At 38.8% G+C, this 15,117-nt stretch overlaps 3 gene segments (V, D, J or C); 1 reads left to right on the forward strand and 2 right to left on the reverse strand.

The window, feature by feature from the left end:
- Positions 1-7,197: 7,197 nt before the first annotated feature.
- On the reverse strand, positions 7,198-9,647 carry LOC127431730 (Ig kappa chain V region K29-213-like). The segment is given in 2 exon segments: positions 7,198-9,331; positions 9,463-9,647. Coding segments are annotated over 2 exon segments (399 nt in total).
- A 2,214-nt stretch (positions 9,648-11,861) lies between these two features.
- On the reverse strand, positions 11,862-12,506 carry LOC127431736 (immunoglobulin kappa variable 4-1-like). The segment is given in 2 exon segments: positions 11,862-12,198; positions 12,338-12,506. Coding segments are annotated over 2 exon segments (378 nt in total).
- A 294-nt stretch (positions 12,507-12,800) lies between these two features.
- LOC127431676 (Ig kappa-b4 chain C region-like) lies at positions 12,801-14,353 on the forward strand. The segment is given in 3 exon segments: positions 12,801-12,809; positions 12,906-12,957; positions 13,888-14,353. Coding segments are annotated over 3 exon segments (378 nt in total).
- The last annotated feature ends 764 nt before the right edge of the window (positions 14,354-15,117 follow it).

Here is a 15,117-nt window from a genome sequence, read left to right on the forward strand (position 1 = left end):
TCGTGTTCGTGGGAGAGAAAGCAGCTGTTAGTTTATCACTCAGAGACGCAGTGGACGGCTTGTAAACCGTCCTGTGGTATTTGATTCTTTAATGGATAAACCCAGTGTGCCGGTCTCACCCGTGATGGCGGAAATGCACAACAGTCCAACGTGGTTGGACTACAACACAGCAAATCTCATTCGTGATAATTAATACCTTGAGTATTAATCGCAGTGAGCGGACACGGCGGTACGTAAACTGTACAAGCAATAACCTTGATACACAAGAATAACACACTATAATATTCTAACTCTGCCCAGACATAAACCTCTTACTTGAATCGCATGAGGATGCAGAATGTGTGTTCAGCTGTCCTTTAACTCCGACTCGGTTCCTCGAGGCTCGGGTGATGACGGGAGGCCGTTTCCTCGCTCTGTCGGCGGGCGGTACAGCTGCTGATTCTCGGCGGGCTGGCGGAGAAATCAGCGACATCGACTTGATTGAAGATGGAAGAGAAATCTTTTATCTCTTCACTTCTGCAGGCAAACGGATGAAGATGCGGATTGCTCGGCGGTCTCCTTCGGATCCGTTAGAGTGTTCGGTGGAACACAGAGTAATCTCAACTCGTCCAGCGAGATGGAGATTGTATGGCCACAGTTTCAAATCGTACGTTACTTCCTTGTGCCACGAGGCTACACCTGAGAGCAGCGATAAGCTGCGTCTACGCATGGCGAGCAAAGTTGCTGGAAGCAAATCCCGGAAGCATTCAAGAGGTATTTCTACTCCTGATGATGTCATGTTTGAGGTGTGTTCTGTCATGTGCCTCATCCAATAAGAGTTGAAAGTTCGATCCTTTAGTGAGCAAGGCTTCATGGGATTTGTAGTCTGTTTTGGACTCCCTTTGTTTGATTTTGGCGCAGTTTTTAGCAGTAAGATTTATGACTTGGTATGTGGGCCTGAGTTAGGCTTTACGACTGTGTTAGGCCTGCCTTTGTCTTCTATCTGAATACATGAGGCCCAACTATAGCATAATATCCTTGTAATTACCAGTTTATAACCTTAAAAAAAGTCCTTGTAAACCACTTAAACCTGCTCACACACACACACACACACACACACACACACACATACAGTACAAACACACATACAGTACACACAAACACACACACAAACACACACAGTACACACACAAACACACACACTCTCTCTCTCTCTCTCTCTCTCTCATACACACACACACACACACACACAATAATTTAATATGAATCTGCATTTAAGACTAGATGTGAATTCTATGAAAAATGTTGAGTTTCTTAACTGGTGTGTGTGTGTGTGTGTGTGTGTGTGTGTGTGTGTGTGTGTGTGTTTGTGAGTGCGTGTTTTTGAGTTGTTTTTTGTGGTTTATGAGGACATTTTTTTAGTTTACAAACTAGTAATTATGAGGGTATTATGCTATAAATGTGGTTTATGAGGACACCCCTAGTCTGCCTGTAATTCAAACGGCTTTAAAAACATACTAAACAATGTTTTTTTTAAAAAAATATCAAAAGGTTTATATGAGGGTTAGATTTAGTGGTAGGGTTAGGGGATAGTTTGTACAGTATAACAATCATTATGTCTTTAGAGAATCCTCATAATGACAGGAGTACCAACATGTGTGTGTGTGTGTCTGTGTGTGTGTGTGCTAGTGTTTGTATGAGCAGCTGCAGTATCTGTCAGTGTATCAGTGCAGTCTGACTGACAGAGGTTTTTGTAAAAGTAATTTTTTAAAACTTATTTTAAGTATGTGTGTGTTGAAAATGCATAATAACATGTAATATATAAAATATAAATCATTATGTGGGGGAAAATTAGCTTCCTTTTCGTCCCTTCTCTCAACAAGAGTCCTGACCACCACTGACTGCTCATGCTTGGGGCGCTTTTTCCAGCGCCCCTCGGTGGAGCAGTGCCAACCAATGCTGACACAAGTTATTCACATGTGCAAAAGAAATGTAACCAATCAGTGGCCTCGATATTATGGCATGTGGGGCACTGAGAGAAAGCTCCCCAAGCATGCCCAGATGTTCCCTCTCACCGTCGTCTCATTGGACGACTGACAGTCTCTGTCAATAGATTTGTAATACTATAGCAATGATGAACGCGGACACAGGAGCAGGATCTCAGCTGCCCAGTCTGCCATCAAATTCAATAAGATCTCTTCAGCAAAATCCATCTGAGAGGAAAACTTTGGTGGAGAAACTACGAGTAAAAGAGCTTGGCCCAGATCAACCTGACATCAATATCAAACAACAGGCTAACGAAAAGAGCAAAACGTACACACGATGCTTCTCCCATACTTGGTACAGCAGAAAAGCTTGGCTAGCTGGATGTAGTCATGCAAATGCCTTATTTTGCTTTCCATGTCTACTTTTTAAAATGACGGGGACAGATGGAACATGGACTGTTTTAGGATTAAGGGACCTAAAACATTTACCAGAGAGTACAAAGAAACATGAGTCTACAAGAGCACATATGGACAAGAGTGTCAAGCTAGCAATCCTTGTAGAGTCAACATAGCTACACAAATGAACGAAGTCTACAGAATAGGGGTAAGAAAGCTCAATGAAGAGGTGGATAAGAATAGGCACATTTTATCAAATATAATTGACTGTGTGAAATGCTGAATGCTCTGGCTATGCTCTCCATGCAGAAAAAAACTTATCAAAAGCATTCCTGACTTCAATAATAGGGTCATTGAGAAGTTTGCCACTCAGTAGGACAAAGGGCAAAATTCCTGTACAAGGAAGATGTCTGTCTGGACTTGGATTTATTGATAAATCCATCTGCCTATGGCTGGGAATCAATTCCAGAAAGAGTCGATTCCTCGATTCTGAGGCATTGGGAATCGAGAATCGACTCGAAACGTTGGAATCGACTCCAAAGCTGGAGTCGAATCCTTTCAGGAAAACCGGTTGATCTGTATTCACAATCACACAAACCCTTCAAATATCTGCTTTCCAGACCTGTAATGTTTGACGATATTTTTACTTTGGATTAAAATCAAGGAACATGCCAAATTTGTGACATTAAATTGGCAAATAAAAACAACATTCCTGATGTTACAACACAAGTCTTCAACAAGGAGATGGCAGAGATGAGTCAGTTTCCCAGTTCACATCAATAAATCTGTATGTTAAAGTTTAAATAATCAATGTGCTGCATTATAAAAGTGAGAATGTAACGCTTCTCTACTCGTTAGTTTTAAAACCCTTTACACTATTTTTTTTTTAAGTAGCCTACATTTTACACACTTTTACATTAAAATAATTTCATGTAATCAAATTCAAAAACAATTATATATATTTTTTTAAACTGTATGAAATAAACCAGTACAACAGTCTGGATTTTTAAATAAAACTGAAGTGTATTGTTTGGACATTTTATTCAGTGTACAGTTACTGTACATTCTAATATAAACCACTTTCTAAACAAGAACTCATGAGAGGAAACAGAAAATTTCAGTGTAGGTTAAATGGCGTTTTTAAGATTATTTGCGGTAGTTCTTCGAAATACAGCCTCAAACTTCCCTCAAATTTATCTCATGGGATTGAAGCATTGTTTTAATGCTAATTTAATTTTAGAATGATAGTAAATCTCATTTATGCTATTATAAATAGTGCAAAGAATGCTAGTGAGCTGTTTATTTTGAGATTTAACTTTACCCCGTTTTTTTTTTGGAATCGACTCTTAAAACCAGGAATCGGAATCGGAATCGATTCCCAAATTTCTGGAATCAAACAGCCCTAAATCTGCCTCCATAACAAAAAAACATGCGTGCGCGCACATTTTTTCCAGCGCGTGCATTGGCTCAGAGCCCCACCTGAAAATGTAGGCCCCTGCCGCCACTGGTGTGAACTCAGATAAATCTGACAGTAATAATGTCCGGCATCTTCAGTCTGGACTCCATTGTTGGTCAGAGTGAAATCACTATTAGATTCACTGCCACTGAATGAGAATCAGAATCAGCTTTATTGCCAAGTATGCTTACACGTACAAGGAATTTGTCTTGGTGACAGGAGCTTCCAGTGCACAACAATACAAAACAGCAACAAGACAGATAATCATAAAAAAAAATAATTAAAAATTGAATAGAAAATAAAGTATATACAGAATACAATATATATTTGCATAATATATATACATACATACACATACATACATATATACACATATACACACACAGACACACACATACATACATACACACATAAATATACGTAGTGCAAAACTAAACACAAATCTGTTATATACAGCGCAAAGGAATGTAATGGCAGAAGAGGTTGGATGTGTTGGATAAATATAAAGAGTAGACGGTGAATTGCACATAATTATTGCTCAATGGGGCAGTTTTAACTGTTCATGAGATGGATAGCCCGAGGGAAGAAACTGTTCCTGTGCCTGACGGTTCTGGTGCTCAGAGCTCTGAAGCGTTGGCCAGAAGGCAACAGTTCAAAAAGGTAGTGGGCTGAGTGAGTGGAGTCCAGAGTGATTTTTCCAGCATTTTTCCTCACTCTGGAAGTGTATAGTTCTTGAAGGGAGGGCAGGGGGCAACCAATAATCCTCTCAGCAGTCCAAACTGTCCTTTGTAGTCTTCTGATATCCGATTTTGTAGCTGAACCAAACCAGACAGTTATTGCAGTGCAGAGGACAGACCCAATGACTGCTGAGTAGAACTGTATCAGCAGCACCTGTGGCAGGTTGAACTTCCTCAACTGGTGAAGGAAGAACAACATCTGCTGGTCCTTTTTCACAGTGGAGTCAATGTGGGTCTCCCACTTCAGGTCCTGTGAGATTGTAGTGCCCAGGAACCTGAATGACTCCAATGCTGCCACAGTGCTGTTCAGAATGGTGAGGGGGGTCAATGTTGGGGTGTTCCTCCTAAAGTCCACAGTCATCTGCACTGTTTTGAGCGTGTTCAGCTCCAGGTTGTTTTGACTGCACCAGACGGCCAGCTGTTCAACCTCCCTTCTCTATGCTGACTCATCGTCATCTCGGATGAGGCCGATGACAGTGGTGTCGTCTGCAAACTTCAGGAGCTTGACAGAGGGGTCCTTGGCAATGCAGTCATTGGTGTAGAGGGAGAAGAGTAGTGGGGAGAGCACACATCCCTGGGGGGCACCAGTGGTTGTACAGGTGCTGGAAGTGAATTTCCCCTGTCTCACAAACTGCTGCCTGTCTGTCAGAAAGCTGGTAATCCACTGACAAATTGAAGTGGGAACAGAGAGCTGGTGCAGTTTAGTCTGGAATATAGCTGGGATGATGGTGTTGAAAGCCAAACGGAAGTCCTCAAAAAGGATCTAGATGGAGTTCCAGACTGGAGGGTGCTTGTACAATATATGAGGAGTTTAGGAGCTTCTCCAGGTTTCTGTAAGTACCAGCTCAAGAGATATCCCACACTACTGTGCTGGTAGACATCACTGCTGGTTTTACAACTTCTTGTCCTGGTTGAGCTACTATTATTGAGGGACTCTGAGTGACTGTGATCTGTCCATTACACTCTGGAACACACAAATACAGGTGCATCTCAATAAATTAGAATGTCGTGGAAAAGTTCATTTATTTCAGTAATTCAACTCAAATTGTGAAACTCGTGTATTAAATAAATTCAATGCACACAGACTGAAGTAGTTTAAGTCTTTGGTTCTTTTAATTGTGATGATTTTGGCTCACATTTAACAAAAACCCACCAATTCACTATCTCAAAAAATTAGAATATGGTGACATGCCAATCAGCTAATCAACTCAAAACACCTGCAAAGGTTTCCTGAGCCTTCAAAATGGTCTCTCAGTTTGGTTCACTAGGCTACACAATCATGGGGAAGACTGCTGATCTGACAGTTGTCCAGAAGACAATCATTGACACCCTTCACAAGGAGGGTAAGCCACAAACATTCATTGCCAAAAAAGCTGGCTGTTCACAAAGTGCTGTATCCAAGCATGTTAACAGAAAGTTGAGTGGAAGGAAAAAGTGTGGAAGAAAAAGATGCACAACCAACCGAGAGAACCGCAGCCTTATGATTGTCAAGCAAAATCGATTCAAGAATTTGGGTGAACTTCACAAGGAATGGACTGAGGCTGGGGTCAAGGCATCAAGTACCACCACACACAGACTTGTCAAGGAATTTGGCTACAGTTGTCATATTCCTCTTGTCAAGCCACTCCTGAACCACAGACAATGTCAGAGGCGTCTTACCTGGGCTAAGGAGAAGAAGAACTGGACTGTTGCCCAGTGTTCCAAAGTCCTCTTTTCAGATGAGAGCAAGTTTTGTATTTCATTTGGAAACCAAGGTCCTAGAGTCTGGAGGAAGGGTGGAGAAGCTCATAGCCCAAGTTGCTTGAAGTCCAGTGTTAAGTTTCCACAGTCTGTTATGATTTGGGGTGCAATGTCATCTGCTGGTGTTGGTCCATTGTGTTTTTTGAAAACCAAAGTCACTGCACCCGTTTACCAAGAAATTTTGGAGCACTTCATGCTTCCTTCTGCTGACCAGCTTTTTAAAGATGCTGATTTCATTTTCCAGCAGGATTTGGCACCTGCCCACACTGCCAAAAGCACCAAAAGTTGGTTAAATGACCATGGTGTTGGTGTGCTTGACTGGCCAGCAAACTCACCAGACCTGAACCCATAGAAAATCTATGGGGTATTGTCAAGAGGAAAATGAGAAACAAGAGACCAAAAAATGCAGAAGAGCTGAAGGCCACTGTCAAAGAAACCTGGGCTTCCATACCACCTCAGCAGTGCCACAAACTGATCACCTCCATGCCACGCCGAATTGAGGCAGTAATTAAAGCAAAAGGAGCCCCTACCAAGTATTGAGTACATATACAGTAAATGAACATACTTTCCCAAAGGCCAACAATTCACTAAAAATGTTTTTTTTATTGGTCTTATAATGTATTCTAATTTTTTGAGATAGTGAATTGGTGGGTTTTTGTTAAATGTGAGCCAAAATCATCACAATTAAAAGAACCAAAGACTTAAACTACTTCAGTCTGTGTGCATTGAATTTATTTAATACACGAGTTTCACAATTTGAGTTGAATTACTGAAATAAATGAACTTTTCCACGACATTCTAATTTATTGAGATGCACCTGTATATTATTAAACAAGATACATTTTATTAACAAAGTATATTTGACAAATAAATTATCTATCATTTTAAAATAAACTCTACAAACTTTGACCAAACACTGTGAGTTTCCAGATGAAGATGATGATGAAGGTCATTGTTGTTGTGTGTTGATGAAGATTGTGTTGTGTTCTCAGTGATGAAGTGTTAAACTCACAGCACTATAAACACTCTCAGATCACTGAAGCATGTGCTGATTATGTAAAGACATGCAAAGGATCTTCAATAGTTTATACTGCTGTCAGTCTAATATTCACTGTAATTCTGTGTCATTAAACTCAATGAGTGAAAAACACTTCGACAGTTCTGGAAAATGTGCAGCAGAAATCAAGATTACTGCAGAGAAGTCAATAATTCACCCAATGTCACTTGAGGAGATTTTGTTCATTCCTCCTCACAGATCTCCATCAGCTGTAAGATGTTTGAGGGGTTTCTTGTTTGTTCTGTCTGTGTTTAGTCCCTCTACTGCATTTCTATGAGGTTTACATCTGGAATTTGACGTGAATCATTTCATCACCTTCTAAGTGTTTTTGTGTCATTGTCATATTGTAGGTCCACATACAGGTAAACTTCTTTTAATCTTCAGTCTTTAGTCATATGAGTCTAAATTAAGAAGTGTGAATCTCAATGTGAAATGATTCATCATTCTGAAGCCACTGTTTTAATTGATAATAAATAATCATGACAGCTGAGCCAACATCAATAAAGTATCTATGATGGGAAAGGTCAGAGGTCATCTCAAAGGGCAGTGGACACATCAGTCAGAGAATATGCACACAGATCTCTGGAGACTCAGCCGCCCTGCTCTGTCTGCTCAGCTCATACTCTCCAGAGGGGGTGCTGCTGAGCTGAACACTGGATGGGTCAGAGGTCACAGAGGGGAGTCTGACCAGTGCAGAGAGTGAACAGGACGACCGCTGCAGGAGGAATAGTTTCCTGACCCTCAGCAAAGCATGCTGGGAAGAGGCAGAGGTGTTCGTCTGCAGAGTAACTCGTGATGGTGATCTTCATCAGGTCTCGTTCCACAAGAGTCGCTGTTAAGGGCATTGAATGATGATGTTTCTCCTGAAGATGAGCCGTATCTGAGTGTCTCACAGCTCCAGTGATTTACAACTGAATACTGAAAGAGTGTCGATTCACTGTGTGATCTTTCAATGTGTTGTGTTTGTGTTACATTCAATAAAGCTTCTGAACAAGTTACATTTGACTTAAAGTGCATCATTAATCAATCTGACTTTATACTAAGAGAGAAAACTGAATGTATTATGTTTCATGAAAGTCCTTTGGGAGAGATTTAGGTGTTTACAATGTCTTCACTGTTTGAACAGTTCTGAAAAGATGCATTTACTGATAAAACTAAATGAATCCTCTTGTGGTTTGAACATGGTCACTGGAGAGAGATCTGATCTATTCTGAGAGAAACAGAATCATTCCACACTGACAATGCAAATGTGATTTTCACCTCACACTCTTAGATTCACTGTTTGATTGGTTAAATGATCTGAACTGGAACACACCAGTTTCACTTCTGCTGAATGGAGGGATTCGTCTGTTTCGAGGTTGTTTGCTTTGTATTTTATAACAAACTGTCTGAAAACTTTAATCTGATGAAGAATTGGAGGTGACAGTGGAAGATAAATGACATGAAAAATCATAATCTCATCAAAAACGATTTACTTGTATGAATAATAATAATAATAAAAAAATCATTTTACTCCACTGGTGTGTGTGTGTGTGTGTGTGTGTGTGTGTGTGTTAGCGTTTGTATGAGCAGCTTCAGTATCTGTCAGTGTATCAGTGCAGTCTGACTGACAGAGGTTTTTATACGACTCTTTATCACTGTGTGAACACATCTTTACTGTTGATCCAGTGATAACTCTGACAGTAATAATGTCCTGCATCTTCAGTCTGGACTCCACTGATGGTCAGAGTGAAATCACTATTAGATCCACTGCCACTGAATCTAGATGGAGTTCCAGTGTTGAGGGTTGTTGCAGCATATATGAGGAGTTTAGGAGCTTCTCCAGGTTTCTGCTGATACCAGGCAAGAGGCTGATTACGCCTCTTAATCAAGTTCGCCTGATAGACTTCAGGGCTGGTATTACAGGTGATAGTAAATGTGTCTCCAAGATGAACAGATTTCACTGCAGGTGTTTGAGTGACTGTCACTGAACCTCTTGATTCTACAGAAGGACAAAATATTAATATTAGTAAAAGTTCAGACAAACTGGTTTCCTTTTCAGTGGGAAATAATTTCTAGCACACATGATCAGTCATATAGAGTAGAATGAGTTTAATTTTAATTTGTTCTTACCTCTAAAACAGTAGCTAGTTAACATCCAGATGAAGATGGTGATGACAGTCATGATTGCTGTGGATTTAGATTCTGGATGAAGAAGTTCTCAGTCTTCAGTCTTCAAACTCACTGAACTATTAAAAACTCCCAGACAACTGAAGCATGTGCTGCCAATGCAAAGTGTCTAAATGGAAATCAGTATAATGGTAACGTCAGAATGCAAATTTAAATGTCTTCTGTCATGTGAGTCTAAGCTGAGTTGTATATGAGAACATCAACACTTTGAGAAACAAGAGTAGAAATGTCACTCTGCCCTCCATGATGGAAAAGGTCAAAGGTCATTATGTAATCTTCTACCTGGTAAAAAGACATACATGTAATAAATTGTCTTATGAATAAAATTAAACAAGCCTTTTAATAAATGAAGGGTATTTTAAAGGTGCACTCAGTAATATTAATATTTATATTGATATTGTTCTGACACCGGTTTAGATTCAGCATCACGCAAGGGCAAAAGTTCTTAGTTTCTGATGTTGTTGAAGAAATCTGCTATTCACAGTCAGTGCTGATCAATTTATTCTGCAAGTGACATTCAAAACAATGAATTACAGATTATTATTGAGATAAAAGAGTAATATTCAGCTGATCATCTGATCTCAACATGAACTCATGAAGCAAACGGCTCCATGTAAAATAAAACAGCTTTTAGTAGAACACTGAATACTGGAGTCTTTATCTCATGTGAGTGCACATCATTTTAAATATATTTTTCAAAATAATTTAGTTTAGCAATTAGCTTGATTTACATGTGCCTTATCTCTCTGTACTGGATTCACATTTTTAATGATCCTTTCTGTACTCTGTTCAGTGATATGCAAATATATTTAAATTTTCAATGGTTTTTTGAATGTTTGTGTTAGGTTGCATTGAATCAAGTATTATATTAATTTAATTCCTGTTAGATCTGTGATGTATATGTGGTTCCAGATCAAAGATGTACGCTGGGTTATTTGTCTCTCAGGTTGGGCCGGTAAAATAAAAAAAAAAAAGAAGAAACTCATGGAAGATTTTAACATCAATTATTATTTAAACTAATTTCATCACAATTATTAAATATTAATATAAACAGTTTCTCTCAGTATTAAAACACAGATCAATAAATACAGCAAACAGCCTCTTTTCCATCCATACTTGTTTTTTCCTGCATTTATGATTCACTACAGAAAAGATATAAAAGTTCAGTCCTCATCAGGATTTTTAAACAGTTTCAGCAAGAAGTCCTGATTTAATGTCCTGCAGGGTTCTGATTAATGCTCACTGGTGATTATTAAAGTCTCCAAATCAAGTGTGGTCCTTCTATTCAACATCAAGTCTTAATACATTTCTTTATTTACAGTGACCTGCTGCTGCTGGTGAACGGAGAAACAGAAGTTTTATTTTGTGCTTCAGATTCTCCACTGTGCTTATGTGTGTGACTCGAACTCTCTCTCCCGGTCTGACGTTCCGCCGGCCTTTTAAAGCCCGTCTCCGCTGTCACTGAAATGAGACACAGGTGTTTAGAGATAGTACTCACCAGGTGTTGGCTCTAACCACTTTCTCTCTCCCCAATGACAGACAAACGACCACGTCCCCCTCCACATACAGGTTACAGAGAGACTTCAGTTTGTGTCTTTCCATGGAGAGAGGAAGAAGTGTTTGACTGTGAAGTGAATTGTAGTTCTTTGATATTGAGTGAAATTGTGCTGTGTGACTGAGTGTATTGAAGGAAAGTGTGTGATTGTGTGTTAAAAAGAAGAAGAATAGAAAGAAAGAGGGAGGGAGACTCTTCTTTATTCTGTTGGATGTGTTTTTCCATTTGCAGAAGTGAAGAGTTGAGTGTCTTGAAGAAGAATTGTCTCTCTATTAGAGTTAGTTTTGATATCTGTGCTCTTGACTCTCCTCAAGTCTTGTCTTAAAAACACTCCTGAAAAATCACTTTATCAACACACACACTCGATCAAACAAGAGACTCCAGCACTAGATGAATCTATTTGAATACCTGAACAACATGTATGTGACATCACCTCTCACTTTATATGAGCCTGTCCAATTGAGGGGGTGAAACAAGTCAAATGTTTAAAGTTGTGAATTACATTAAAATATGAAATCTGTGAAAACAAATGTTTTATGTTTGCATGATGCTGTATTCACATGGATAGGTGTCAGTAAAGTTTAAGACTAGTGTCATATCAGCCAGTAAAACATAAACCAAAAATTATTGAATTTATAATAAAATGTGTTGTCCAGTTTCATGTGTAGTGTTGAGTGTGAAATATCAAAATCAAAAACTTTGTGTCCATGTCAATTTATAATGTAACATTCAGAGAAACTGTTTCTGTATCAGTAGTTCCTCTTTCACTGAAGGAGGTTTTTGTACGACTCCTTATCACTGTGTGAACACTGGACCACTGTGATAACTCTGACAGTAATAATGTCCTGCATCTTCAGTCTGGACTCCACTGATGGTCAAAGTGAAATCACTATTAGATCCACTGCCACTGAATCTAGATGAAGTTCCAGACTGCAGGCGGTTTGTATAATATATGAGGAGTTTAGGAGCTTCTCCAGGTTTCTGTAAGTACCAGCTCAAGAGGTATCCCACACTACTGGACCGGTACACATCACTGCTGGTTTTACAGTTTATTTTAACTTGTTGTCCTGGTTGAGCTGCTGTTGTTGAGGGACTCTGAGTGACTGTGATCTGTCCATTACACTCTGAAACACATAATAAAATAAACAGAACTTTTCAATATTATTTCAAAAGAGCTTTTTGACACTTGAAATAATAATAAAAAAAACTTTATACAATTCAGTTTAGTTTATATTTGTGAAATGCACTGAAATAGATTCTCACCAGCAATGAAAAGCAGTAGAGAGCAGATAATGAGAGCGTGTGCTGTCATCTTTACTGTGAATGAGTGAGAACTGAAGGAACAGTGATGTTGGTTTGACAGTCCTGACTAACAGACAGTCTGATATTGTGCTTTAATCAGAGGGGTGGGACACACATTCAAAACTGTTTCCTCTCACCAGAAAATGTGACCGTTACAGGAGAACAGCAGAAATAAGAAACAATTACATGTCAAATTACATTCATACATTTCAATCTTTATCTTTTAGTTATTAATTCCAATTGCTTGAAATTCGAATGATTTTTGCTCATTGTGGATATCTCATGAGCATTCAGTAGATCAAACTAAATCAAATGAGTTATAGAGTGGAGTTATTACATTCTAATAAACATGTTGTATATCATTTGGAATGTAATATGTATCTTTTTATTGTATTTTTTAAACAGTAGTCGATCACAATATGAAATGAATCATGTTTGAATGTGTGTTGTGTAAAGATGTGTTTGTGATCATGTGTTTAAAGTGCAGTTAGTGAAGCGCTCAGAGGTTTTTGTACAGCTGTTCTATTAGTTTGTATCACTGTGGTGGACTTTCGGCAGCGGCACCAGACTGGATGTTGGCAGTAAGTAAATCATCAAATCATCATTTTAATGTTATATGTGTTTTTATAATGTGGAATGTGTCAGTTTTAGGTTGAATTGACACACATATGAGTTCAGTGATTTGTCTCACTTTTTTAAAATTGTTTTTCGGTCAAAAATATTGTTCTGTTTCCAACTCGTCACTAAACAAGTAAATGTTGCCTTTTATAATTTCATGATTTTTATTAATATTTCTTTATTTATTAATAATATCTGATTAGACAGATTGAATAATTTGGCTGTTTTTCAAGAAATGAAGGTGAACTTTAAAGACACTTAATTTACACTTTGTCAGCACATGTGAATTCGTTGCTCGTACAGAAGTGAGATGTTATTCAGTTTTTGTAGCTGTTAAATGGCTCTGTGTTTAAATTACTAACATTATCAAGAGTTCATAAAAATGCTCCTTCAATATGAAATGTTTCTTAATGTAATATGTAAGATATAAAGTTTTACTGTAGGAATTCTTTCACCAAATTAACTGTTAAAAGTTCATCATTGTACAGAATTTTCTTTTCTATTCTCTTGAGGTTGGGCAATGTCTTTTCATAGTTATTTCTTAATGTAGAAAGAGAAATTTATGAAGGAAAAATATTCTTCAACTTTTGTGTAAGTCTAATTGCAATCATATAAAGATATGTGAACTTTATTAATAATTTCATCAAACCGTCAAACTGACATCATTTTGGTAATTCAGAGTCTTTGGAGAAAAAAATTGTTCTTTATACGAGCGAACAGATCAACATGAAGAAAAAAACTTGCAGATTCAATTTGAAAGTTTTCAATTGTATCTTTAAAAATCGTATAAAAAAAATATAAAAATATATAATTTACTAATGTAATTTATTTAGTTTCAGTCGGGAGAAAGAAATCTTTTCTTCTTTTGAAGTTGTCTATTGTGTATTTGTCAGGCATCACTCGTCCTAAAGTGAGCGTCCTGCCGCCCTCCAGTGAAGAGATTTCCACAAAGAACACAGCAACACTGATGTGTGTGGCCAACAAGGGCTTCCCCTCAGACTGGAGCCTGAGCTGGAAGGTGGACGGGAGCAGTAGGTCTGAGAAGAGCAGTGCTGGGGTCCTGGAGAAGGACGGTCTGTACAGCTGGAGCAGCAGTCTGACTCTCTCTCAGGAGGAGTGGATGAAGGCGGTCACAGTGAGCTGTGAGGCCAAACAGAAAGACCAGCTGTCAGTCACTGGAGAAGTGAGGAGAGATCAGTGTTCTGAGTAGATCCTCTGGATTCTCTTCTGCTCTTCTCACTCATGTCTCACATGGAGACTAACAGTGGCCTTCTATTCACACAAGTATATGTGTGCTTTTGTCTTTCAGTGCTCATTCTCTCTTGTCATAATTCAATAAACAAATATTCAATTATTTTATTTCTTTTGTCTCTTCTTAATTTGAGTTGTTGATTAATTTATATTATTTGGGTCATTTGTTAGTTTAGTTAGCTCACATTTTATAAATAAACTTCACTCAATGAACCATGAAAACACCTGCAGAGACATTTTGAAACAAGACTGTGTAATCAAATTAGGAAACTCAAACAAATATTACATATAAACTCAGCAAAAAAAGCAACGTCCTCTCACTTTCAACTGCTTTTATTTTCAGCAAACTTAACATTTGTAAATATTTGTATGAAAATAAAAAGATTCAACAACTGAGACATAGACTGAACAAGTTTCACAGACATGTGACTAACCAAAATTGAATAATGTGTCCCTGAACAGTCAGTATCTGGTGTGGCCACCAGCTGCATTAAGTACTGCAGTGCATCTCCTCCTCATGGACTGCACCAGATTTGTCAGTTCTTGCTGTGAGATGTTACCCTACTCTTCCACCAAGCCACTTGCAAGTTCCCGGACATTTCTGGGGGAATGGCCTTAGCCCTCACCCTCTGATCCAACAGGTCCCAGACGTGCACAATGGGATTGAGATCCGGGCTCTTCACTGGTCATGGCAGAACACTGACCTTCCTGTCTTGCAGGAAATCATGCACAGAATGAGCAGTATGGCTGGTGGCATCATCATGCTGGAGGGTCATGTCAGGATGTGCATGCAGGAAGGGTACCACATGAGGGAGGAGGATGTCTTCCCTGTAACGCACAGCGTTGAGATTGCCTGCAATGACAACAAGCTC

The sequence above is a fragment of the Myxocyprinus asiaticus genome, chromosome 41, assembly GCF_019703515.2.
Source record: "Myxocyprinus asiaticus isolate MX2 ecotype Aquarium Trade chromosome 41, UBuf_Myxa_2, whole genome shotgun sequence".
Taxonomy (NCBI): domain Eukaryota; kingdom Metazoa; phylum Chordata; class Actinopteri; order Cypriniformes; family Catostomidae; genus Myxocyprinus; species Myxocyprinus asiaticus.